General features: G+C 39.5%; 1 protein-coding gene across 3 annotated transcripts in view; it reads left to right on the top strand.

The window, feature by feature from the left end:
- Positions 1-26,769, top strand: part of LOC117052750 (bifunctional heparan sulfate N-deacetylase/N-sulfotransferase 3) — a 67,495-nt gene that overhangs the window by 21,042 nt on the left and 19,684 nt on the right. For all 3 annotated transcript variants that reach the window (XM_033159868.1, XM_033159869.1, XM_033159870.1), the window contains exons 3-6: positions 6,551-6,638; positions 11,260-11,414; positions 15,359-15,544; positions 16,177-16,305. In XM_033159868.1, the coding sequence (XP_033015759.1) occupies positions 6,551-6,638; positions 11,260-11,414; positions 15,359-15,544; positions 16,177-16,305 (558 nt within the window). The remainder of the gene's footprint in view (positions 1-6,550; positions 6,639-11,259; positions 11,415-15,358; positions 15,545-16,176; positions 16,306-26,769) is intronic.

The raw sequence follows: 26,769 nt of genomic DNA, 5'->3' as shown, positions 1-26,769 counted from the left end.
GATCAAACCCACAACCTTGGCATTATCAGCACCCACTAAGCAACTGAGCCAGCACATCAAATCTCTTAATGTTTGTGGAATAGTTGTGTTCAAGTTTCCTTGCTCCCAAGGGCCAAGCTTGGTGCCAGAGCTAGGAAATTTAGCCAGCTGGCAAAGGTCTTCAGTTTCTGGTGAAACTATTACCTTGTCAGAATGGGCCCTAAAAACCAAATTAAAAAATTAAGGCAAGTGGAAGGAAATCCAGATGAAAGACAGAAACATAAGGTAGAGCTAAGGCAGGTTCAATCTGGATCTCTAACAACAGTGACATCTCTGGTGTAGCCTCTGCATTAAGCATTCTACAGTTAGACCAACAGAACAGGATTCCATACCTGGTCTGCTGGTTAATGATGCAGAGTGTAGGAGGCCCTTTTCTTAAAGCCTGTTAATAAATGGTTCTAAGCAGAGCCTTTTTCGGTTGTTTTTTTTTTTTTAAATGAGGTGCTGGTTATCATATCTTGATAGAAGTGCCATGGGTGCCAGTACATAATTGCTGCCATGGCTCACAATACTCAGTTCCATTGAGTACTTTCAAATAAAAAGCTCTGGTTCTAGGCATGTACTAGTTGTCAGTCAAAACAATATTTGCAGCATTGTATTTGTCACTGAGGTCCCATGGGTACTAATTATACCAGCACCCACTGAGACCATTAACATTAGAAGTACCCATGTAATGTAGAACTTCAAACATTGAGGAGATAGCAACCATGTCACAAAGGTAACATTTGAATGAAACCTCTAACATGATCAGCATAAACGTAAGGGCCATACCTATTTATTTATTTTTAAATAAGCCTTGGTAGTTATTTAATGCCAAAGCCCTACCTCCTTTTAGTAGCCTATTTCCTAGGGCAATTTTAAGTTACCAGTTTGGATTTAGACTTAGTCATAGTTAGAGCAGGCACATTAAAATCATTGGGTATCTGAAGAAGTGTGCATGCACACGAAAGCTCATACAAAGAACAAACTTAGTTGGTCTCTAAGGTGCTACTGGAAGGATTTTTTTATTTTTTTATTTTGTTTTGCTCTAAATATGTCTGGGACCAGCCCAATATCCTCATGCATATTCCATGTTGGGGGGGGGTGCGATAGGCAGAGATAAATGGCTTAGGTTGGCTGTCCAGAATGCAACCATGGTGGTGATAGCATCATATGACAAGCCATGTGTCCGTAATGATGTGCAATTGAAACAAATGTTAACTTCATGAACATAGGTGAAGTTAAAATGGTTAAATCCTGTGAAGTTAAAACGAATTATTTCCCATATAGAACTCTGTTGTTGTGCTTGTATTATGAGCTGCCACCCCACGTGGATTGCTCTTATGTGTGAACCAGGTCTTAGAAGTGATCCATTTAAAGTGGTAGGTGCAAATGAGCCTAGTGTCTTAGGCTACTTATGCTGGCAAACAGCTGTTAAAACATTTGTAACAGTTTATCTGGAAGCAGTTAATCCATTGTTGGAAAATAAAAAGTCATTTAAAAAGCAGTTAAAATGCATATAAAAGCTAGTTCTAAGGAGCTTTAACAAGCATTTAAAAATGAACATGACGTCTGCAACACTAAACTTGCTTGCATGTAGTGCCTACTGAAAGCATTTTACTTGCTTTTAAGTAAACAGGGATATGATTGTGTTGCAGCAGATGGCTTTAAAATGGACAGTTTCCAGTAAGTATCTAAATTAAATACAGATTAAGAGAATTAATAGAGGAAAAATATAATCACTGTTTGTACAGTTTTGCCTGACAATGAAAACACCCCTGTAACCTGTTTCATATCTCTCTGGGAAGCCATAAAGGAATTTTTAAAGTGAGTAAATGTTTAATTAGGAGCTGTTAGGAACATTAGGCAGCTTGAAATATTTCCACAAACCATTTCTTAAGAAGATAGCACACTCAGGATTCCGTCGTTTGTTGTAGTTTTTTAAGATTGTTGGTGGTAGATTTCTGTAGAGGACCATAAATTTTATAAGTTGACTGCACAGTTTGAAGGTTTGGACACTTAGTGAATAAAAAGTATAGTTATAGGATTGGGGTTTTGTATGAATGGTGCTTATTGGTCCCAACAAAGGCAGATTCTGTACCTGCAAGGTTGTAGAAGGGACAGAACCTACTAAACTGGTCAAACTAATCCCTTTGTTAAAATAATGGAGCTAGCTTGGCCTGTCATCACCCACATCTGCATTACTGGGCCATGTTGCCCTAGAGACAATTAGATCATAGGTAGGCAAACTAAGGCCCGGTGGCTGGATCTGGCCCAATCGCCTTCTAAATCTTGCCCGCAGATGGTCCGGGAATCAGCATGATTTTACATGAGTAGAATGTGTGCTTTTATTTAAAATGCATCTCTGGGTTATTTGTGGGGCATAGGAATTCATTCATATTCCCCCCCCCAATATAGTCCGGCCCCTCACAAGGTCTGAGGGACAGTGGATTGGCCCCCTGCTGAAGAAGTTTGCTGACCCCTGAATTAGATGAGAATGTTCTTTCAGAAGAGGATAAGCCTCTTCCTCCCTTAACCTGGCTGGATGCCATGTCATCCTAGTGGTAGGAGAACTCTGAGAACAATGAGAGAGCTAGCCTTAGCCTGGGCTTAAGGTGGGAGCAAAGGAGACACAAAGGCTAGACATATTCTGTGTGCTGAAACCAAAGCTATGGCTTTGGGGACCACCCTTGAAATGTAATTGGTAAGCAAGATCTGTTGGAATGTTAATGCTGTGAGCCTGTCCATCTTATGTCCAGGTTGTTTATATGTCTAAATTAAACCATAATGACATTATGACATCAGAGTCTCCAACGACTTTCATTCCATGGAAACCAAACACTGAGTAACCACTGGAACCCCTAGGAGGTTGGAGATTGGGATACAAGCAACAATATAATTATACTATGTAGTTTCACATTATGAAATGGGTCATGTTTCTATCCTGTGGACAATTCTACCTAAAGATTACAATTGGCAAGTCCTTCAATCCTGGAAAAATATTGAATCTAATATTCTTAAATTTTGTTTTGGGCCCACTATACTAGATGTATCTTGATGAAAATTTCCATAAGCGTTCAACCAAGTTGTTAATTTATCTAAAGTGTACCAGTGAATACATGTGGCATGAAGCTCATTCAGGGCTAAACAAGACATTACACAGGCTATCCTCAACACTTCGAGTTTGTTTTTGTTGTTGTTGCTTTAATGACAAGCAACCATGAGGGCCTCAAACAGAAGTGGAATTGGTGGGACAGCATGCATAACCATTTCTAGCTTAACTGTTTTTTCCACTCATTTGAGAACACACCTCTTTTTCTATGTGAGCTGAGCAGTAGTTCTTGGGGACTGGCAGATGACTGGCAGAAGTTTCTCAGGATTTTCTGCAGTTGGCTTAGCCCATTCCTTTTCTCCAGAAACATGCATGTTTCTATGCTCCTTTAAATACAACTTCTTTATTATGTGATTTGTCATAAATTATCATATAAATACTGTACATCACATTTTAAAACATTAAATCTCAGCAAAGGCTTTCCAAACTGCTGATAATTCCTATTGTCTTAATAGAGAACAGGATTTGGAACTAATGGTTTTCCTTAGGCCACTGTGTGATCAGCAACTACAAAAGCATGTTTTGCTGCTTGTGTAAAAATAAAATAAAAGGCAGTGTCAATACTTTTTGTTCTGTCAGTTTTAAATGGAAATCTGAATGCATTTAGACAAAAGCTGCAATCCTATACCCGTTTCTCTCATTGAAAATAATGGGATTGATTTATGAATGGATATGTATAGGGTTTACTGAAATCTGCAATTTTTGTTTCAGGTTATTTTCCTCTTTGTCATAATGTATCATTTGACTGAAAACTGCCAAAAAAGTATCCTACCTATGTGTTTTATAAACTGTTTGCAGCCTCCATTAAATTACTGAAAAACGTGAGGTGACTTTTAACCAGTTTTCTTCTTATCTGTCAATTTCTCTTTCCTTAACTGATACTACATCAGTTGTGGTTTCTTTTTCTTACATAATTATTGCACAATAGCTGGATATGTCTAAATAAATTTCGGTCAGTGAGTAGGCTATGAAGCATGCACCAATATATTTATATAGTTCTATTAATACAAACACTCAGAAGAAATGTTTATAAAAGCAAACATTAAAAGTAGAGAAAACCTTTCAACAACTTATCTTTAGTATACAAAATAGCATTTAGAAATGAAAATACAGACTCTTCCCCCATGAAAGCATACCCACACACACTCTGAAATTTACACACACACATATACACACATAGCCCGAGCCATCTGTTGCTATATATTTTTCATGCATTTTAACATTTTTGTTTTAGAATGTAAATGGCAAGTAAAATGTCAAGTTACCCAGAAAATAATAATAGGCATGACAACCAAATGTGAGCTCAGCTTGTTTGTCTGTTTCTTTCACCATTCTGTTACATTAAAAAAAAATATTGAGCAACAAAAACGCAGTATATACAAAGAGAAAAACAACAAAATAAGTTCAACACATGGGAGCTTTTGATAATAGTCTAAAGAACAAGAAAAATTCAGGAGTGAAGGAAATAGAATTGCAAGAATGTATCCTTCCACAATGGTTAATTGAGATCTGGTTTTAACTTTTTAACTGGTTCTTATTGAATGGTTTTATGTTTTTATTGCTGTAATCTGGTTTGATATATTTTTTTATCACACTGGTATACAAATGTTTCTATAAATGAATCAAAATAAATAAAATTATAAATGGGGTATAAAAGCACAACTTACATTGCACAATGGAGAGGGGAAAATTTAAGGTCTCTATTCATAAAAATATTTATATATCACTGTATCACAAAAAAAAATATCACAGCGGTTTACAACAATATAAAAGCATAAAACTAGACAATAGCATCATAACACATTAAAAACAAGTTAAAGGAAAAAGAAATTTTAAAAAACACATTGATAGTATATTGTGGGGGGGGGGTGTACTCTTAATTACCTGCATAGGCCTGAATATAATTTTTTTCCCGCGGGCATGAAAAAGTTCACATAGAAGTATTGCCAGATGCCACTAAAAAAACCAGATTGTGAAGGGAATTGCCTATGTAACTGCATTGTCATATATTTAATAAATAACTACGAAACAGGGGTTATATTTTCAAAGAGACACGCAGGGTTTTATCAGCATCATGACCCTTATTGATTTTGGTGAGGATCGTGTGGTTTTAAATCTGCATAACCTTCAAAGTTTACTGTAAATTGCAAAGTCCATGCTGAAGCCTAACCAACAACTGTCTCAACTAGAGTGCTGGGTCTTCAAACTGGGGTTAAAATTCTTGCTCAGTAATGTGTCCAGTAAGCAGGGCAGAATTTGATGTACCCGTAATTGTTTTAGTCTGTTTGGTCTCAGTGAGTTGCATGCCTGAGACCATTGTGTTAGTCTGCCTCATGGTAGGCAAAACTTATTTGCCTTGGAGAAATGGCCTGGTTAGTGGCCTTTCTCATTCCTGTTTTTACCACCTAGTAAGCTCCCTGAGGAGGGATACCACTTGGAAGACACTGTGGCCCAGGAAGGATACATGGAGGCCTTGGGCACACTTTGTCCAAAGCCCCCCACCCCACCCCAAAAAAACAACCCTGGCATTTTCAGCCTGATCAGGTGTGGAAGTTAGTAATTTTGTTGGAGAAAGTTCAAGAAATGTCTGTAAATCAGAGAACATTTAATCAGTTAGATCTGACTTGACCTGCCCCTTTTTCTGGAAGAAAAGTACCTAGCTGAATGCACTTATCACTTCAAGGACTGACTATTTCAATGTGTTTTACATTGGGCAGATTTAGTTTGCAATCCTATATCCACTTACCTGGATGCAAGCCTCATTGAACTCATTTGAACTTACTCCCTAGTAGACATGAATAGAATTGTGCTGTTAAGACTATTTTTTGGACTGTCTAGTCTAGTCTAGTGGGAACACCTGCTGTCTAGGAGCAAGATTACAAAGGAGTCAGCAAATGTATTTTATATCAAAAGCTGCTGCAAATTCAGAAGGCCTGAATCTGAGTAAACTTGCTGAATTCCTGTTTTGCCAAGGTTTACCTGCCCCCAACCTTTGCATTCCTGATTAACAGCAACAATCCATGTACTTCAGCATGCATTAAATGCATGTACTACTGTTTATGCTGACAGCTAAAATAAATGGCTTCCAAAATAGCCAAGTGAGACTGTAGATTAGATTCAAGTAGTTGCAGAATAAGCTTTTTGTGCATATTTTAGCATAATATTCTCCTTTTACACAAAACATATGAGGCTGTGATCCAGATGACTAATAGTATCCTTCTTACAGAAAGGGTCCTCCTTATACTCTTACAATTGGCTTTGTATAATTATCAAGCTGTTTGGGCTGCAACAACAGTAAAAGAACACTGCTCTTGTTGCTCTGAGAGAATACGGCTGTTAGAAGAAAGAAAAGGGCATCTTCTGCATAAATAACATGATTATGTATGTACCTGATTAATTTTTAATTTATATCTGTTTCAGGCTCTGCTTGATACTCAGAACCTTCTGAGAGCTCAAATTGCAAATTTCACTTTCAACCTGGGATTTTCAGGGAAATTTTACCACACAGGTAAGGGGTGGGGGGGGGGAACCAGCAAAATTGGTCTCAATCATTTTGTGTCTTTGCAGTGCATGGAGCTGAAATTGATTTTGGTGTTGCAGCTTTGTGCTATAAAACGAAATGAAATGAGAGTGAAGAACTCTCAGAGCCTGGGGGAAGAAGAAATCTTCCTTCAGGAGGATAAAACCAGAAAACCAATCAGCTCTTCCTTATGTTGCGAATTTTACAAAGTGAGTTAGTCTGGCACTCAAATCCCAAACATTTTCAGTGTTGTATCAGCTTGTATGGTTGATGTATTATCCACTGTAATGTCATAACTCTGACATCCTGGTACTGCAGCAATTCCACTATCTCAGGATGCATCTACAGGTTTCTTGCAATTAGCTAATGAGCTCCAACTATCATTTTGGGATTCACCAGCCAAATTCTGGACAGCTGCTATTAAGAATTTATTTCTGTCTCTTAAAATCTTGGCCTTAATTAAGATGCTGAAGTTTGACCTGGTGCGCAAGTTAAACACAAACGGAAAAAGCTGTTTTCCTTGACATTATGTAATACTTTGCTGAATAGAATCACAAGTGTTATGCAAATTGATGCAACTGTGTGGTGATAGATTCCACTTTAAACCCAGTCAAATTTGTAAAGTACGTTAAATTGTAAACCACAGTTATCAGTGCTGGCCATCAACCAGCTATAAGCTGCAATCCTAGTACACACTTGGGTTTAAGTCCCAATAGAACTCATTTGGATTTACATCTGCATTCATAGGATTGCACTGTAATAATAATTACAGGGGTATCTTGGTTCTCAAATTTAATCCGTTGTGGAAGTCCGTTCCAAAACCAAGGTGCGCTTTCCCATAGAAACTAATGCAAAATGGATTAATCCGTTCCAGACTTTTAAAAACAACCCCTAAAAGAGCAATTTAACATGAATTTTACTCTCTAACGAGACCATTGATCCATAAAATGAAAGCAATAAACAATGTACTGCAGTCACAATCAATCAGTCAGTAGCTGTACTGGGTTCCACACAGTCACAAAAACAAACCAAAAAGAGCCACAAAAATAAAAACGCAAAATAAATAGCAAAAACAGACAGACCACAGCGTAACGCTCAAAATGGAAGTGTGGAACTCAAAATGGAGCACATTCGGCTTTCAAAAAAAGTTTGCAAACCGGAACAGTTACTTCCGGGTTTGCAGTGTTTGGGTTCTAAGTTGTTTGAGTACCAAGGCATTTAAGAACCAAGGTACCACTGTAGTCATAACTGTTATAGGATAACTCTGCAGCCCTTCCAATGCTGATATTGAATACTGGATTTTTTTTTCTTTTCTCTGTTCTTGACATTATTTATTGATTTACATTTATATCCCAGCTTTCCTCCAAATGTCAAGGTGGCAAACCTAGCTTTCTTCACCTCATTTTATTCTCACAACAACCCTGAGTTCTTTCTTTTGTTGTTCTTTTCCTGTTTTGGCGTTAACCTTCACTGGTTTTTTTGTGAAATAATCCTGGCAATGATTACTGTGGTCATGGGGCCATCGTGATACCCACAGCCCTGCTGCACACACAGGTTGAAGCAGAAGGTGGTATTGGAGGAACAGGAAGATTGTTTTTCCAGCCAGCTTTCATGTGTCATGTCACACATTTATCTGTAATGTTACTGTTATCTGAGATGCATGGTCCCTTTTTGTAATCATGCAGCAAGAAGAATGTTATTCTACTGTAAACTGGAATATCTGATTGCCATTTGCTCAAATTCAGCAGTAAAACACAGGCAAAGTCCATTTTTTCCTTTTTCTTCTTCTTCTTCTTCTTCTTCTTCTTCTTCTTCTTCTTCTTCTTCTTCCTCTTCCTCTTCCTCCACCTTTTTTCCCTGACAGGGACTCAAGGTGGCTTACAGCTAAAATAGGAACAGCTAAAAACATAGGGGAAAGAAATAATTAAAAAATATAAACATTAATAGGGTGTGTGAAATATATATTAAAGACAGGTAGGTGGAGCTGTGGTCTAAACCACCTAGCCTCTTGGGCTTGCTGATCGGAAGGCTGGTAGTTTGAATCCACCCGATGGGGTGAGCTCCTAGCAGTTTGAAAGCATACCAGTGCAAGTAGATAAATAGGTACTGCTGCGGCAGGAAGGTAAATGGAATTTCTGTGCACTCTGGCACTCGTCACTATCCTCCATGCTCCAGTAGCAGCTTAGTCATGCTGGCCACATGACCCGGAAAGCTGTCTGTGAACAAACGCAGGCGCCCTCGGCCTTAAAAGCAAGATGAGTGCTGCACCCCATAGTTGCCTTTAACTGGACTTAACTGTCCAGGGGTCCTTTACCTTACCTATATATTATAACATGCAGATCATTGCAATAAAAACATCACAGTGCCAGCTCTTTCCTTAAAAACAGTTCTAAAATACCTGGTGAAACAAGAAAGTCTTCATCTGCCAGCAAAAGGACAACAAGGAGAAAGCCGGCCCAGCTTCTCTAGGGAGGGAGTTTCCAGATTCTGGGAGCAGCCACCAAGAACAACCCTTGGTGGTAAATTAGGGTCATTTGTATCTCTTTATTATGAGCACAACCATCATGAAAAACAAAATAAAAAATTCCTCTGGGTTGCATCCAGTGCTGCACAAGTTGAGTTTCACTGGTGCAACTGGACTTCAATGTCCTCTCCTCCCCACATGCATCACCCCAAACTTCCAGATGGTCCCCAATCTCCCCCCCCAACCCCAACCCCCTGATTTTGAGGGTGTTGGGTGATGTTGATGAAAAGGCCAGAAGAGAAAGAGGAAGTTCTGTTGCTTAAGTGTATCTGCAACATTGAATTCAGCCCATTGTCATCACCTTCTGGTGCAGAAGGAGAAATGGCGTGCCGAAAATGCTAAATATTGACTCAGCTATGAATGTCAGATGGTGCAAGAAATGCCAGTCAAGATGCACCCCAGTTTACCATGCTCTCACCAATAGAAACAGTTTGTAAAATGGCTGCTGTGCCGAGAAGCAGGGAAAGGAGTAGTTAATTTGCATCGTAGCTGCAGTGTGCACAAGACCTGAATCTCTCTGGTGGCATGCAAAAGCAGTGCATCTAAATAACTACCACAGAACAGATCTCTTTATGTTGGCTCACCCCTGAAATGGCCATATTGTCCAATGACAAAAGTCATTGGTTTTAATGAACTCCTAAAATCTAATGATCCCAAGCAGTCTATGGCATCATTTCAGCTGCCTGAAATGCTGTTTCAGTTATAAAGCCACTTGCTCCTCCCTGACTCAAAGAGCACTGGTAGGAAAAGTAGAAGTTGTTTTTTCAATAGAAAGGCAGAAGTTGTATGTATGAGGCTGCATATACCACACCAGATAAATCAGGATCTTAAATAAACAACCACAGCAAACAAAAACAAAAACAAAACAGATTGTTCATTTGTAAGGCTCAGAAACTGGTACCATTATTAATAATGGCACCAAATAAAATTAATGTAACATCTCACCAGTTTGGGGAGCTACTTGATTTATTATGTCACAGAGAAGTTTCCATAATACTTGGCTAGAGCACTGGCGAATCTCATGGGGAAGAATTCCCCATAAATGCGGAGCAGTTACCAATGACACCTTTGAACATGTTGTTCAAACACAGAAGTTATTAAGACAATGCTTATGCTCAGTCTTATGGATGGTGAGGAGGCACAACTTCTTCCACCAGGATAAGACACCCATTGGTTTTGACTGCTTTTTTACACTGTGAATAAAGTGGCCGCCAGCGGAATAGCTGCTGTGTAATTGGGCTGTCACAAATTGACATCACCTTCTTTATTCAATTAAAACCTTATGTTCAAACACTCAAGCAAGGTAGTGCTCCTTACCTTGTCTGTTGTGCACATATAATAGGATCCAACAACTCATTCAGCACTATTAATCAGTCACATTGGGAAGTATAGCTACAAGTAGAAATTGCTCACCAGGCACACAGTTTGACTTCTTGGACATTACTGTCTCACCCTGTCCCTGGCCTCAAACTCTGTAGCATTCTTATGTAAATTGGGATAATTCTGGATTGCTCACAGCTCTGCTTGTCTTAGAATACTTAGCTTGGCAAAATGAAGTCCCATCCTCCAGGTTCCCCCCCCCAGTTGTCTAATTGTTAGTCTTAAGTTCCTCTGGAAAGATCCACACCCCATCCCTTAAATCCACATGAGTGATTTTCTAAATATGCAGCCACGATGTTTTTAATGCCACTTCTTTTCCAAATCTGCACCTGGGCGCTTGTAGTATTTTTTTTCTTCCAGACCTGGAATAAATCATATTTCAAGCACCTTATTTTATTTTTGCTCTCTCCCCCCCCCCCCTGTTAATGGTGCTTTCTCAGTTTTGTGGTTGGTTTTCTGGGTATGTACCTAGCCACATAGATGCTTCATCAACTGTGTGCCTTGAGCGACTTGACCAGATGAATTGCCTTCTGTGTGAGCTGCCTTCTGTCTTTGGCTGTTGGTTGCTTGTGAGGCTGGGTTGATCTTCCTGCCATAATTTGTTGTGATCTAATTCTAAAGTTCATTGTGCTTTTCTCAAATATTTGTTAAAGCATTTTTTTATGAAATGGAAAAGTTATTCGATGAATCTATTTATTTCTGCAGGAACTGTAGAGGAAGACGAAGGCGATGACCTATTACTGGGGTCTGTGGATGAATTTTGGTGGTTCCCTCATATGTGGAGCCACATGCAGCCTCATCTCTTCCATAATGAATCATCCCTGGTAGAACAGATGATCCTCAACAAAAAATTTGCCTTAGTGAGTTTAATTCATATACTGTGGAATTGGCAGTTTTGCTTCCTAATTCATAGTACACATTCCCCCCTCTAATCTCATAAATTTAGTGTTTTCCATTTAGGGGAATGTATTGAAATGCCTCTTAGATCAATTTATCTGGGCTGCTGTTCTCAGTTTGTTAAGAAATGCATTTGAATTCAGTCATGCTTATATGATGCCACTGGACAAGTCTAATAAAATCACAGAACAGGCACAGCTATTTTGCAGCACCTCCTCAAATTCAAATCAATTGTCATTGCACTTTTACCAGTAACAGTCCCATAAATAGTTCAGATGGAAAGAGACCCTGGCCACCTTCATGATTTCAAAGGTACCCGGTACATTTTCCAGCCTCTGAGATCAAGGAAATTGCCACCAGCCAATAACCACATGTTCCTTGCTCAAGAATGACCATGGCCATCAGCAGGATCACCAGCAAGATTAAATACAAGAAAGCTCTGAACCAGCTCCCTATGATACAGCTTTGAAGATCTTGGTCAGAAAATGCTGTCCATTTTGGTACATCCTAAAGTTAAATAGGGTGCTGCTTTATACTGGGCCAAGTCCTTTTCCCATCTATCTTAGAATTGTCCACACTTCCGCTTGTTCCACCTCTTTCCCCAAGCAAAACCCACTCTTTACCATGGAATCAGAGCAAACATCGGCTGAGTTTTCTGCAGATTGTAATTGGCTCTGATTCAGTGGTTAAAAAGCAGATTTTCCTAGGGCAAGTGGCAGAGCAAACAGATAACTGCATGGACTTGTGCCTAGAAAGCATGGGACAAGCAGAAAACCACTTGGGCCATTTCTTTCTATGCACTGGGCAAGCAAAGTGTGGACGAGCCCTGACTGGCAGCAGTTCTCAGACAGGGTACATTCCCAGCTATACCTAGATACTGGGGATTTGTCAGGATTTATGATGTCTCTCTCACACAAGACGCGGCAAGCTGTCAGTTTTATTACTCTTAGATTTATTTAGTAATTACACAGTAGCTGCAGCCCGAGCTCTCCCAGCTCAGTCCTCACTGGATGAACCTGTTGGCCCCACTGGATGACATTGTCTACGCCAGAAGGATATCCTCCACCTTTTGCCCCACCTCCTGCTGGGCTGACGTTGCCCCTGTACTCTGCTCTTCTGCCTACTCCGAGGAGACTTGGGGGCGGCCAGCCCCCCCTCCTCCTCCTGATCCAAATCTAACACCAGGCTCTGTCTGCCCTGTGCAGGCTCTGTCTGCCCTGTGCTGTCTTGGGAATTTATAGCCTGCATTCCAGAGTGAGAGGAGCTTACATCACTCTCAATGTGGGAAGGAATCAAGCCTCTACTCCCCTCAGCCTGCCCTCCTTCCTCTTCACTGTCGCATTGGGAAGGGACGTCCCTGACAGGATTGATGCTGGGACCATCTGAATGCAAAGCGAATGGTCTACCACTGAGCTGTGTTCCTTCTCCATGTTGTATTATGTTTCAGGCTTTAAAACAAGCAGTTATAGAAATAATGCAGAAAAATATGACAAAATGCTTCTTTGTTTCCTTTGTATGTGACTATTGGGTTAACATTCCTTTTATTATTCATATGGCAACATGGAAAGTTAGGGCTATCACATGTCATATATATTATAGTACAGTATATATATTGGTGGCCTAAAAAGATAACCTGAACTGCCACCTATGAACAAATGATAAGATTACAGTAAAAAATATTTGCTTATCTTTAGAATTAAGCTTTAAACCCCTAAATAAGTTTTCCGAAAACTATTTCTTTTAGCACAATCCTCTCTCTCTCTCTTTATATATATATGGTGTGTGTATTACACAAGTCCCATTGAATTCAATCAGACTTACTCCAAGGAAAGTGGATTTAGTATGAAATTTGTATTTTCAAAATCTTTTTTCTCCACAGTTATGCTATTAAGTGTACAACAGACACTGAATATTCGTATAGAAAATATTGAAAATACCTGTACACTGGGTTTTTTCCATTATAAGTACAGTGGTACCTCGACTTATGAGCGACTCAACTTCTGTATTTTTCGACTTCCGAATAACCTCCGGAAGCGAAAAAATGGCCACCGCTTTTGAAATTTTCGACTTACAAAGGGAAAGCAGCAGCACGATATATTGACTTATGAAGTTTTGAATACCTTTTTTTCGACATATGAATTTTTTCCCCGTTCCGAGATCCCGCCTTTGACTTACGAAGATTTCGACTTACGAGCGCGCCTTCGGAACGGATTAATTTCCTAAGTCGAGGTACCACTGTATAAACATTCAGATAAATTGGGAGCATACCTATATATTCTTACTTGTTTCAAATTCACATAAATATTAAAACTATCCCAGGGGAATTATGCAAAACTACCTTTATTGGCTAGCTGTTTTGGCTAAGGAAAATTCTATCAAGAATACTGCTATTGTTGTTTTTAAAAATTATACTTGAAGTAAACAACAGCAGAAAGCCAAAAGATCTCCATTTTGCCTGAAATCTGCCTTCTGCTCTTAATTCAGGTATTTTCGTATACATTTTACATGGGTGAATTAATATATTGATAACAAATATGTCAATAAGTTCTTTATGTGTGCAGTCATCCTATAAAGTTATGTACTGTGATCTGGAAAATGTTTCTTAGGGAGAAATCTTTAGCATTACTCTTACATACAGTTCTTGCATTGCAACCTCTTGTTCAAGGCTAATTTTCAGAAATATGAGTTGGTAAATGGAGAGCCAGTTATATTGATTGTTGTGCTACATACAATATGGCTAGGCATCTTGAACCTTTGTTCAGCAACAGAAGTGTTGAGGAGAAATGTTCAGTGCGAATCAGCAGGCACACAGGGACCAGTTTAGGAATTTAACTTTAAAACAGAATTTTGAAATTGCATTATGCTGGCAGATAGGAATCTCCAAAGGAGACCTAAATTGAATTTAGTGAAATAAAAAAGCAGAGACTTAAAATTACACAGCAGCCTTCGTTTTAAGCTTTAAAGTGTAAGGATTATAAAAAAGATTAAAAATCTGGAGGAAAAAGATTTGCCATTATCTAGGCATATGGGGTTCATCCAGGATTTTAAAATAAGCCACATAAGTCTATTTAAATTAACAAGTTATTCAGGGAGGATAATTTGCATGTTAGATATCTTGATAGAACACTGCTAGAGATGCAACAAAAGAGAAACCTTGGTGGCATTATTGTTGAATGGAAGTCATGATCATTACAGAATGGAAGACACAAAGGCCACATGCCATTGCACTTGCAACAGAGGGGATCTTAGACAAAAAGTGCACTGAACTAATCAGAAAAAATGTAGGAGGAACCTACTTTATAAGCTTTCATTAGCATGAAAAAGGAACCTGAAAGAAAAGTCTCAAGCTGACATTTGCCCAACCTGCTGTAGGGTTTGAATATATTCTGTGCAGAAGGAAAGAAATAGAATGTCAACTGGAGTAATAATATCATAAGGATCAATGTATGGATTTAACAGGTTGTCTGCATGTATAGACATATATAAAAAGCAAAGCAAGTCATAAAAGTGATTGAATTTCAGAAACTTACATATTGATTTCTTCCCTAACTGGGATGCTTTTGTTGTTGTTGTTTCCATGCATTGCGAAATATATTATACCTATCATACTTTATGCAGATGAAAAATGTATGTTGAGTTCCATGACAGCTGAAAAGCTGGGGAGGGACCTTGCACATTACTTTGTCACTTTTAGTTAACGCTAATCAGGGTCTGCTATTGTTGCTTTTGGACTTCTTCCTCTAATGATCCACCTGCCATTTTTGTCATCTTTTCTGTGGCACTGTACCTGAAAGCAAGATGTGAAAGAAAGCATTATCGCACTTGTTCATATATTTGCTTGGGTGAGAGGCCCACAGAGAGCTTTTCATTGATTAGCTCTCCAGGCTTTTGTTTTGCTTTGTTTCAGGAACATGGCATCCCAACTGATCTGGGATACGCTGTGGCTCCACACCATTCTGGCGTCTATCCTGTCCACGTCCAACTTTACGATGCCTGGAAGAAAGTCTGGAATATCAAAATCACCAGCACAGAAGAGTATCCACATCTAAAACCTGCACGGTACAGAAGGGGCTTCATCCACAAAAACATCATGGTGAGCTGTTTGGTTTCTGATGCTGAACATTTGTTTAAAATGGAAGAGAAAGCATCTGATCTCCTCAGTGCTGTGTCAAGAGAAGGAGAAGGGAATGGGGAACTGACAAGCCTGAGATGATTGTAGGTCACATTGAAAGGGTGTTTTTGGCCAATTTTGGGGAGGAAATGTATTAAATTAGTTTTAATAAGTGGTTGATTCGATAAGATTGGGAAAACCAATAAAAACAATTTGGCAAAAAATATTTTTTTCAAAGTTATAAATATCAATGCATTATTAAATATATTGATACATATATAAATAAATTAATAAGTAATCTGCTCATGTGGTGCATCTTTGAATATTGGTGCACTGGCACAATATGGGATGTTGCTACTGTACCTACCAATATGCTGCTGCCCCAGGAGTGTGTAGCTTCTCTTTATTCTGTACATTTTGCTGTACATCAAAATTAAGGTTAAAAAAAATCACCCAACAAAGTTAAGCATATTCAAGTTGTACCGATTACAGTGGGAGAATTAAGTGCATGTTAATATCTCTTCCATTAAAATTTCTGGGACTCAATAAGTGCTCTGCTTTGGGTAGATCATGCCTCATTCTGCCCTTCCCCTCACTGTTCCGTTTTTCTGTAGGTTCTTCCTCGACAAACTTGTGGTCTCTTTACTCACACCATTTTCTACAAAGAATATCCTGGCGGTCCTAAAGAACTGAACAAAAGTATACAGGGTGGGGAACTGTTTTTCACTGTTGTTCTCAATCCAGTAAGTAAATCACATTATTTTAAGACACTTAAAGAGAATAATAATTGAGCTTGTTTTAAAGAGATTTCGAAGGAGTCCACAACTTTAAGAAATTGCAAGTTAAACCATTGGCAGTATTATTATTTTTAGCTGCTATCACTGATATGTTTAAGGTCAAATTACTTTTGTCACATGTATTTGTAAAATTAAATATTCTGGTCTAGGTTCAATATATCCCGTTGTTTACTTAGTAACATGGTGGTAAAGGTTATTTGTGATATCCAGCTAAGTCATATGCAGAGTAGGCCCACCAAAATAAATGGACATACTCTGTTGTCCAATGTTAGTCATACTAACCCTCTGTGTTTTAGTTAAGTTAGTTAAAGCTATACAAAAGACTTAACCTGTTCAATTTCTGTCTGCCATACAACTGTTCCAGGGACAAAACCCCTATTTTCCTCCAATGCCAACCTTAAACCCAAGCCTAGGCTGTCTTAACCCCATTAAACACAATGTGACACATTTCTGGATAGGCATGGCTTCCATTGCACTTTTAAGTTGACTGTACAAAGAATTCTTAATGGTGTTTAGCTGCTGAACATGCCTAAGCCACTTTGCAAAGGTTTCATGTTTAACTTTTGAAGAAAGGGGTGATTCTTTTAAATCCACCCACACTTATTGTGTAGTAGTAGAAAATAATTTTCAGGGACTGCCTGATCTCAGATGAACTCACCATGGGAAAGTTGTATCCTGGTTGCTAGGAGAAAAAGAACAAACTACAGTATAGAGATTCCAAGGACTAGGAAAAAAAGACAGAAACAGGAAAACTGCACTGAGGGGACAGGGAAAACAGCAGCTCTTTAGGACTCTAGGGATTCCTCTTGCATGATGTCTGAGCAATTCACTTATCAGTCATAGCTAAAATTCTTTGGCTTCTTAGGAGGGCTAGAGATGTACTTTTTTAAACAAAAACTTAGAAACTGGGGCTTCTGCCCAGAGGTGCCACTGAAGGCCTTCATGGGTACCACATTGGTCACCCCTACAGCTCACAGACAAGAGCAAACGACACTTCAAGATCTAACTGTATAATGGAAATAAATGTAAAAAACAGGGGTAAGATAATTTAGTGCCCTATGCCGACTGGGGTTGATGAAAGTTGTACTCCACAAACATCTGGAGAGCACAACCTTGGCTGTGTTATGAAGTTTATTTTACATCCTCCTCTGTGCAGAAAAACAGCCACAGCAGTGTAAAATAGTAGCATATGTGAATGTCTTACATGACTTGATCATTTATATTAGCTCTATTCCCTTCTAAGTTTCCAGATCCTTCAGGTTTAGTATTATACACAAAAACATTATCTGTTTGCTATGTTTGTGGGAAATATAAAAGCTTGTGTTCTAAAATAGCTCATCTAGTGGTCTTCTAATGCGTGCACTTTGGTGGAATTGGTTTACATCCCCTCTGTCGCTGGCTGAACTGTGATCTGATAGCAGGTATAAAATTATCTTAGCAGCAAAGCCCATTGTGTTCATAAAGCATGCAGAGAGCATAAATTCCAGCAGTGCATAAAGAACAGTGGGAGTTGATAGCACACTATCCACTTTTAAATAATCATTGCACACCCATAAGCTACGGAGGGTGGGACTCACTGCTTGTATAATGCAAAGCTGTGCATATCTACCTAGGAGTAAGTCTGGTTAAATTTGATAGAACTTGCTCCCATGAAAGCGTGTGGGGGATTGCAGCTTTAATATGATTTGTAGCCAACTAGTGAGACCACCTATTAGGAGATAGCAAGCGTGGAGTTCATGAAGACTAGCAGGGAAGGGCCCCAGTAGAGTGATAGAGCATCTGTTCTATGTGCAGAAGACCCCAGGTTCAATCCCCAGCATCTCCAGGTAGGAGTGAGGAAGACCCCTGTCTGAAACCCTGGAGAGCCGCCACCAATCAGTGTAAACAATAGAGAGCAAGATGGACTAATGGTCTGACTTAGTGTAATGTAGCTTCCTACGTTCCTGACATTTCATTTTTCATTTTAATTCATTTGGTCGGGATTACAGTTATTATTTTATTATTATTTATTAAATCTGTATGCCACTCTTCATCTGTAGATCTCAGGGCAGTTCAAAACATAAAAAATACAGGATAAAAAGACAAAATACATAATAAAAAAGAACAAAAAGTCCACAAACCAAAACAACAACAACCCACCCCTCCCACAAAAGTTTTATATATTTAAAATTTCTTCCCTGTAACTGTTATTTCTTTGCAAGGGGCCTCATACGCTCATACAGATGGGTTGTGCCCTAAGTGGAAATTCTCAAAACCATTTTTGTTAGGTTATGGGCCTCCTCTTGTCTCATAAAGCCTTGGACCTTTGTCTACTGCATTGGGCTAAGCTGGCTTTGCTGACAGAAGACTCTTCCATTTTAGATTTCTTCAGTGAGAGCAGTGAAGTCATGTTTGTATACACACAAATAGACCCATTTTGTGGCTTCCAATTGCCCTTTTTTACTTTGTATTTGTATGTGTGCCCAGTGTTTAGGAAGGAAGAGAGATTGTGACAGCTTTTCCTCACAGTACTTTGTGTTTCTTCCTGTCATCAAATGTCTCTCTTATCTATCCCAAGGCACAGATTATTTGATGAATATACATTTTTAAACTTTGCCTGCCTGAGTAATTAATGCTACCTATTTTGCTCAGCATAGAATTCTTTTGTTTTATTTTTGTCATGACTTCAAGCCTGGCACCTCAGGTGACAATTTACTTCACATTGCATTGCTTCCAGACATGGCTGTCTGCCATGCTAATATTTCTTCATTTTCAAGTCAGTGATACTGTTATTACCATTGATGGTGTTACATTTTGACAGTACTGTGGTGGTTTTTCTGCGACAAGGCTTGCTTGCTGATCCATAGTAAGAACTTGATTGCCTGTGAGCATATTTTTCTTCTGTTTTTATTGCTTACTTCCTTGGGCTAACCCACTACTAGAATGTAAGGGAGATAAGGCTGTAAGTTCTCAATGAAGCAGATAATTGTTGCCGCAATAGTCTCCGTATGTGAATTAGAAACAGTAGTGGTTATGTTGTTCCACAGCTGCTAGAGGCTTCTTGATCAACATGACAGGGGCCATTGTGCAGATTCGTAGTGACATGATAAGGACAAGTCCTCAAGTTTGGTTGCCATATTGAAATCATTTGGGACAGTTCCTAGCTAATGAAAAGTTGCACTTATTGAAAGTTCCATAAACAGAAGTGGTGATTTTCACAGATTCCTCCTTTTGCCATGGCACCCTATGGAAATCTGGATTCCTATGGAACAGTGCAGAGGCTGATACCAGGGGCTGCAGCAGGAAGGCTTTCCCCATCATAAATGGAATAATTCCTTTAAAGTGCAGTAGGGTTACATTATATCTGACCTGCTGCATCTCTCTTTCTTGCTTTGTTGACAATTTAAAATAAATATTATGGGCTAGTAGAATCATACTTCCATTCATTGTTTCAAAGGATGAGATGCTACAAGTCTCCTAAGGGCATCTTGTGAATGATGAAGAAACTAAACATGTAGGTTTTGAACCAGATACAAGCAGATATAAAACAGTGCCATTCAGTAGTATATTTGTTTTGCAGGATTTGCTAATAAAACATGACAGGAAGGCATTATCAGTATCTCTGAGCCCATAGAAGAGCAATTATACCCAAGGGCCAAGTTGAGTTCCACATACAAACACACCTGTCTATAAATCTAAAGGAATACTTCTGTATCTTTACTTTATGTCTGCTTCCTGCCATGCATGTAGACATTATTCCTTAGCTACAATAGATAACACATCCATTCTGCCATCATGTTCCTTATCTGTTTATGCCATATTTACACGGGGAATGGTACATTCTGTGAATGAAGGCCATAAATGGCCTGAGTTCAGTATATCCTGAGCAGTTATCCTCCTCATGAAAAGCTGGCAACCTTCTTCTAGATCAGGCATAGGCAACCTTCGGCTCTCCAGATGTTTTGGAATACAATTCCCATCATCCCTGACCACTGGTCCTGTTAGCTAGGGATCATGGGAGTTGTAGGCCAAAACATCTGGAGAGCCAAACGTTGCCTATGCCTGTTCTAGACCATCTGAAAGGCATGTGCTTCTGGTCCTGTTACTCCGCCCTCCACTCAAAACCAGATAACACAAAATGAGAGCTATCTCTGTCAAAGTAGAAGCCCCGTGCCACATACTGCCCAGCGAAACCTGATGGTGTCACTCAATATTAATCTTCTAGAGACAAGATAAGAGATAATTTAATTGCCTAGAATCCTGGTATTGTATCCAACTAAATCATTGACAGCATGGAATGCCTTCCATGAGTGCAGTGGAAGCGCACTCTCACTTCCCCCAAATCCACTCTGGAGGGTTAGGCAAACCCCCATGGCAGATCTGGGGTGTGTGTGTGCTTGGGAGGAGTTCCATTGTGCTCAAAGGAGTTGCAGATGGTTGGACTAGATGACCCTTGGGTCCCTTCCAACTCTAAGATTCTGTGATTCTAATTTGTGCCTCACACACAATGATTTTCTTGGATACAACTCCTGATTATTATTATTTTACTACTGTTTTGTGATTTAACTAATGATAGGGTTTTCTGATGCAATATTTAGTATTTGAGGAATTTTTTATATACTCATTTCTGTTACCTTAATTTTAGCTTTAAAAAAAAGTGTTACAGAGATTTTAATAAGAAAGCCACTGCAATGGTTGAGATTTGTAACACCTGCCCCCAATGCATCCTAATGGCTGTGTGGGGTTTCTGTGCTTTCTGGACATGGCTGGCACCATTAGCCTCTTTTCAAAATGGAAGTCTAATTTAAATAGTTCATTTCCTCCAGCTGTGGCTCTTTCTGAACAATGAATTGGAACCACCTAGCACTTTACAGGCCTTAAGTGTAATAGTGGTTCATCAGGATATCATACCAGGCTGCCACAGATGTATTGCCCTTGTAAGCTTTGCTGTGGACTTCCTATAAAGAGATGGAGAACCATACGTTGGCATTTATCATACCTGTATGTTATTTATAGCCTTGTAAAGGTAAGAAAAATGGATGTTGCTACAGACTTTGGGATGGCTTTCTGTACTGCTTACAGTATGCCTTTAGAATTTGTTGGTATGACTGAAATACAAATGATGAAAACAACAAGTCATATAAGAGATTTCAAACAATATTATACCCACCCTCAAAACCTTTATTGCATTAACTGTTTAGTCCATGAAACCAACCTACAAAACTAACCTAACACATTTTGTGCAAAATATCAATATTTCCTCTTAATAATACAGTAATACCTCGTGTTGCGTACGCTCCATGTTGCGTACGTTCAAGTTACGAATCTCCGCAACCCGGAAGTCCTCCATGGAGCGACGCACTGGTGTGCCCAGGTGCACAGAAGCGCAAAAAAGGGCGAACTTCTGGGTTTTTTCTTTTTTTCTTTTTGTTCGCGTTATGTACGCCCAGGTTATGTAGCATGACCCGGATCGTGTACGCAACACAGGGTACCACTGTAGTGATAATTAAATTACTGACAGCTTTGCATCCTTTAATTGCAAAGATATAATTGAATGGTTTCCTCGCAAAACATTAGCTTGATTTTTCAGCAGATCCTTTTGCCTCCCAAGATTGCTCCCTCTCTCTTTTCATGTTCCACATTAACCTTCTTCAGTGTCATAATGCATGATGCTCTGCTGCAGTACATGCTTTAGGCAGATTTGATATAGTCTGTGGGATAAAATACTTTGGAACTCTGTTGTTATATTGCATTTCCCAGCCACTCTGGGCGGCTTCCAACAAATATTAAAATACATTAAAATATCACAGATTTAAAACTTCCCTAAACAGGGCTGCCTTCAGGTATTTTCTGAATGTTAGGTAGTTGTTTATCTCCTTGACCTCTGATGGGAGGGCGTTCCACAGGGCGGGTGCCGCTATGTACCTGAACTTAAGACGCACCAAGTTTTTAGAGGAGGAAAGGGGGAAAGCCCTGTTTTTTTGAGGATCAGCTCAGTTGTGCAGCTTCTTTTGCAAAGAGGAAAAGCCCCATTTTATGGGGTTCAACTCACAATTCTGCAGCTTTTTTAGGAAAGGAAAGGGAGCTGTTTCTAGAGTTTTCAGACAGATAATCTAATCAGTCAGTCACATGTCACTGGGGAAACAAACAGCCTCCTTTGCAGAACATTCAACAATGGAGGTCTGGGCAAGGGGGTGGGGCATAAAGGGAGCCTTATCTCTCTGCCGATTGCTTGCTGATCAGCTGTTCAGTGGCTTCCTTTCAACACCCCCTCCTCTCTTTGGTTTTTTTTTTTAAAAAGCATGATCTGCTTTTGGCCCCTGGGCAATTCGGCTCCAGGGACCACCATTCACCCCATAAGACGCACAGACATTTCCCCTTACTTTTCAGGAGGAAAAAAGTGCGTCTTATGGAGAGAAAAATACGGCATGTTATAAATTACAGAACTGAAATTGAGGGCACAAGTAATTTCTCAATTTGGCAGAGCTGAAACCTTCCAGACATCGAGTCCTGTTCTTTGGGCTAGTATATGAAAGCTTGGTTCCAGAGAAGTTCAAGGATGGATATGTGTAGCCATGTTGCCATCCACTTACAGCCCTGCCACCATAAAGGGTGCTGCTCCAGGCTCTCTGCACCACTAGAAGCAACCTCACTCTTCTCTGGATCCTAGACACAATCAGTTTTGTTTGAGCAGATTATTTCTAACAGTTATGCCCTGCCTTTCTGTAATAAAATATGGCTTTCTGTATTATTTCTTCAAAAAAATTTTTAAAAAAATAATAATTCTGGATTGGATTGAGATTAAATTAGGATAGGCATGCCTGTCTGGTTCTATTGATTTCAGTGATACTAAAGCATTACTTACTGAGTTTTTGCCTAACCCTCTCTTATACTGTAGATATTTACCAATGGAGATCTGTGGTAGCTGTGAGACTTTCCTATACAGCTTATGTAGAAGAACAGTGTGACACTGCAGGCAGCACCCTTTTTATTTAAAACTTTGAATAGTGTTCTTTAATGCCAGCTATCTTTTTTTAAATAAAAAATGGTTATTTTTCCTTCACAAATTTAAGAAAACAAATTCAAGTGCAGACAGAAACCTAATTCATTATTCTGTCACTTTGTGAGTCTAATGGAGCAAGAGCAGCTGTTAAGAGTCTCTGAATACCTGAGATTGAACTCTTCAGAGTAATATGGAGACAATATCAGGGACAAACATACACAGTGTACACAATGCAAAATTAATTGGAAAATAGATGGTCTGAAAGTTAAACACGCTCTTGTGGCCTGTAAACATTTGTTCTGCAGCTGAAATAACAGCACTATATTAAACTAAAAGAATATCTGCTTCTAGCACTTAAGTGAAACAGATTCATTAACCACCAATCATTTTGTTTTTAAACACTGGATTACATGACATTACTTCTGCTCCTATTATTAAACAATGAATCAAGTAAACCTAATGCCAAAATTAAGCCCATGACAAAAAGATGTAAGAAACTGAATTAGCAACTTGAAAATATGTACTTGGAATTGAATTGCTCGAAGCCAATTTATGTTAGTCCCTATGGTGGTCTGCTAGAGCAGGCACATCCAACAGGTAGATCGTGATCTACCAGTAGATCACTGGACGTCTTGTGGTAGATCACTGGTAGATCACTGGCTCCCCGCAAAGAAGTTCAACAACTCTGGCTCCCCTAAAAAAAGCTCAACATTTTTGCCTTGCACCTCAAAAAAGCGGGGCTTAACTCCGTCAAACAAGCTCAACATCTTTGACCTGAACCCCTAAAAATGGGCCTTCCTCCTTCCTAAAAGAAGCTCAACAACTTTGACCTGAACCCCCAAAACAGGGATTTTCTCCCTAAAAAATGCTCAACAACTTTGACCTGAATCCCCAAAGAGGGGGTAGATCACTGCCAGTTTTTATCTCTGTAAGTAGATGCAGTCTCTTGGGAGTTGGCCACCCCTGTGCTAGAGCAATATATTGGTGCTAGCAAACATTTTCAAAAGGAAATTATCACTGATATTTCAGAACCCTGAATAGTATACTTGCCAATCTTCTCATTGTGTGCTCATCTGGTCTTCTAAGTTCAGTTGCAAAATTAAGGAATGCATTTTCCCGATTTTCATTAATCTAGTTTTAGAACCCATATTTCCTATCTTAAGCTGAATTATTTACCCACAAAGTTACCACTTTCCTTCCTTCATCCTTTTTTTTTTTTTTTAGTGGTCAGGGTAGGACAAGTAGAGCATATAACAGAGATTTAACTGAGAGGAGAATGTGATGCTAACATCCATTACCAAGATGAATGTCTACCAGGCTTGCATGTTGAGAATGCTGCTTTATGGAAGCGAGTCCTGGGCAACTTACAAGCATCAGGAGTAACACCTCAACACCTTCCACATGCAGCAGCACAACCAGACACCTTCATCTCCCCCAGCTGCAACAAAATATGTCTGTCCTGCATTGGTTTCTACAGCCACAGCAGGCGCTGCAACCTTCCAACAGCTTGATCTCACCCCCCAAAGGCAAACTCCTCCATTGTTTCCTGAGACAGATGGATGCCAACAGAACTGAGAGGACAGACAGGAAGGGGTGGCTTTCTATGTTGTATAGAACGAAGCAGCATGTCTTGACAATAGATTGAATATAGGTGCAAAGGAAAAGGATGATTAAAAATAAGGCCAAGGCTTTGTTCTGGGACAACAGAGTGGATTATGGTGCTATCATCAGAAATGAAGAGTAATTGAGAAGAGGCAGGTTTAGGGTCAAATATGAAAAATTCAGGCTCAGGCATAATTGAGTTTGGAGTGATAGACATTCAAATAGAAATATCAGAGAATGTTGGACATCTGAGACTGGATGAAGGGGGAAAGGACCAAGGTAGAGTGTTTTTTTCCAGCCTTCCTCCCTCAGCTGGATTCCTCAGAAAGTCACCCAGACTGCACATGGGAACTTCGCCTTCTAAAGGTGAATTCACAACCATTTAGGTCAGAGCTTTCCAAACTGTATCATGACATGTGTGTTGCCTGCAGTGTGTAAGTGTGTCATGCAAACACCCCCTACACTCCGGAAGGGGTTAGTTTAACCTCCAGTTTGCTAGTAAAACTGAATTACTGTGTTGTGAAATGATGCATGTCTAAAAAGTGTGTCACCAACATGGAAAGTTTAGAAAGCTCTGGTAGGTTGTGGTTGTGTGATCAAACCACAGTGAATGGGTTCCTCCCATTGGCGATAGGTTTTGTGAGTGTTTCAACCAAAATAAGGATTGCCTTTACTAATTTGGGTTTGTGAGTTCATTACATAGCTAATTTTGTCTGGCTATGCATTGTTATCAGGAGGCTTATATAGACTGAAAGCAGTGCCTCCTAGCCTCAGCCTGATTTAGCTTCATGACACTTGTTTAGGTCTCCATTCCCCAATCTGTGGCCCTCTGGAAGTTTTGGACTACAGCTGCTATCGTTACTGACCATTGGCAGTGATGAGACTTGAAGGCCAACAACATACAGGGGCACCAGGTTGTGGAATGCTGCTCTGGGTAGTCCTTGTGTAGCAGGCAATACCTTAAGGAGAGGAACCTTTTAAAAACTGTGTTGAAGCCACCAACTGGGCACAGAAACAGCTGTAAGCAGGTAAAGCTATAAGCAGCAGAAAAATGTTAAGCAAAATGATTGTGTAGTTTCTTACCTTCAAAATTTTCATGGGCAAAATTGTGTACAGCCCTTGTTGAAGGTGCAGAAACCCTACTTGGGTGGGGTGGCAGAAGTTGGTAACCTCATCAGTCACCACAATTAATGTGGTTCTCTCACACAACTGTCAAAGGAACAATTGGCTATTTGTCTAAGAGTATGGACTTAAATGGAAATGGGCCCAGTACTAAGTAGGAATGGAGTACTGTGTTAGAAAGTAAAACCCATACCAACAAAAGGACAATAGTTGATATGGTTCCACTCTATGATATTGTAATTTCAGTGTTATCCACAAAGCGGTGTCGGTATGCAATTCCCAACTGGTTCAATGGGTCTTGTACCCACAAGCCCTATTAAGATGAATGGAGGCTGTGTAACAGCATAGTATTGCAATAGGCACTGCCCTCTAATCTGTTGGGATCAACTGGGATGTTCTGTTGCAGAATAGCGCATTGTCAAAAAAACAAACAAATATTGAACTATTTTAAGATGTAATATCTGAATACTTGTTTTCTTGTTTTCTTTTTGCTCCATGTTTTCATCATAAACTAAAAGCTGGGTGAAATGTTTGCTACTTCAAGGGTTTGGAATGAACACAGATCCAAAGGGTAGGGAGACCTTTTGCCACTCTTGATTTTCCAGTGTGCGAAAGCAGGCATGCTAGCAAGAAGTCAAAAGGAGATGATTATCCAGCTTGCCCAGAGGGTTATGTGCAATGGGAAAAGAAAATCGAGAAACTTT

This window comes from Lacerta agilis, chromosome 9 (assembly GCF_009819535.1).
Source record: "Lacerta agilis isolate rLacAgi1 chromosome 9, rLacAgi1.pri, whole genome shotgun sequence".
Lineage (NCBI taxonomy): Eukaryota > Metazoa > Chordata > Lepidosauria > Squamata > Lacertidae > Lacerta > Lacerta agilis.
This window is presented reverse-complemented; position numbering and strand designations above follow the sequence as displayed.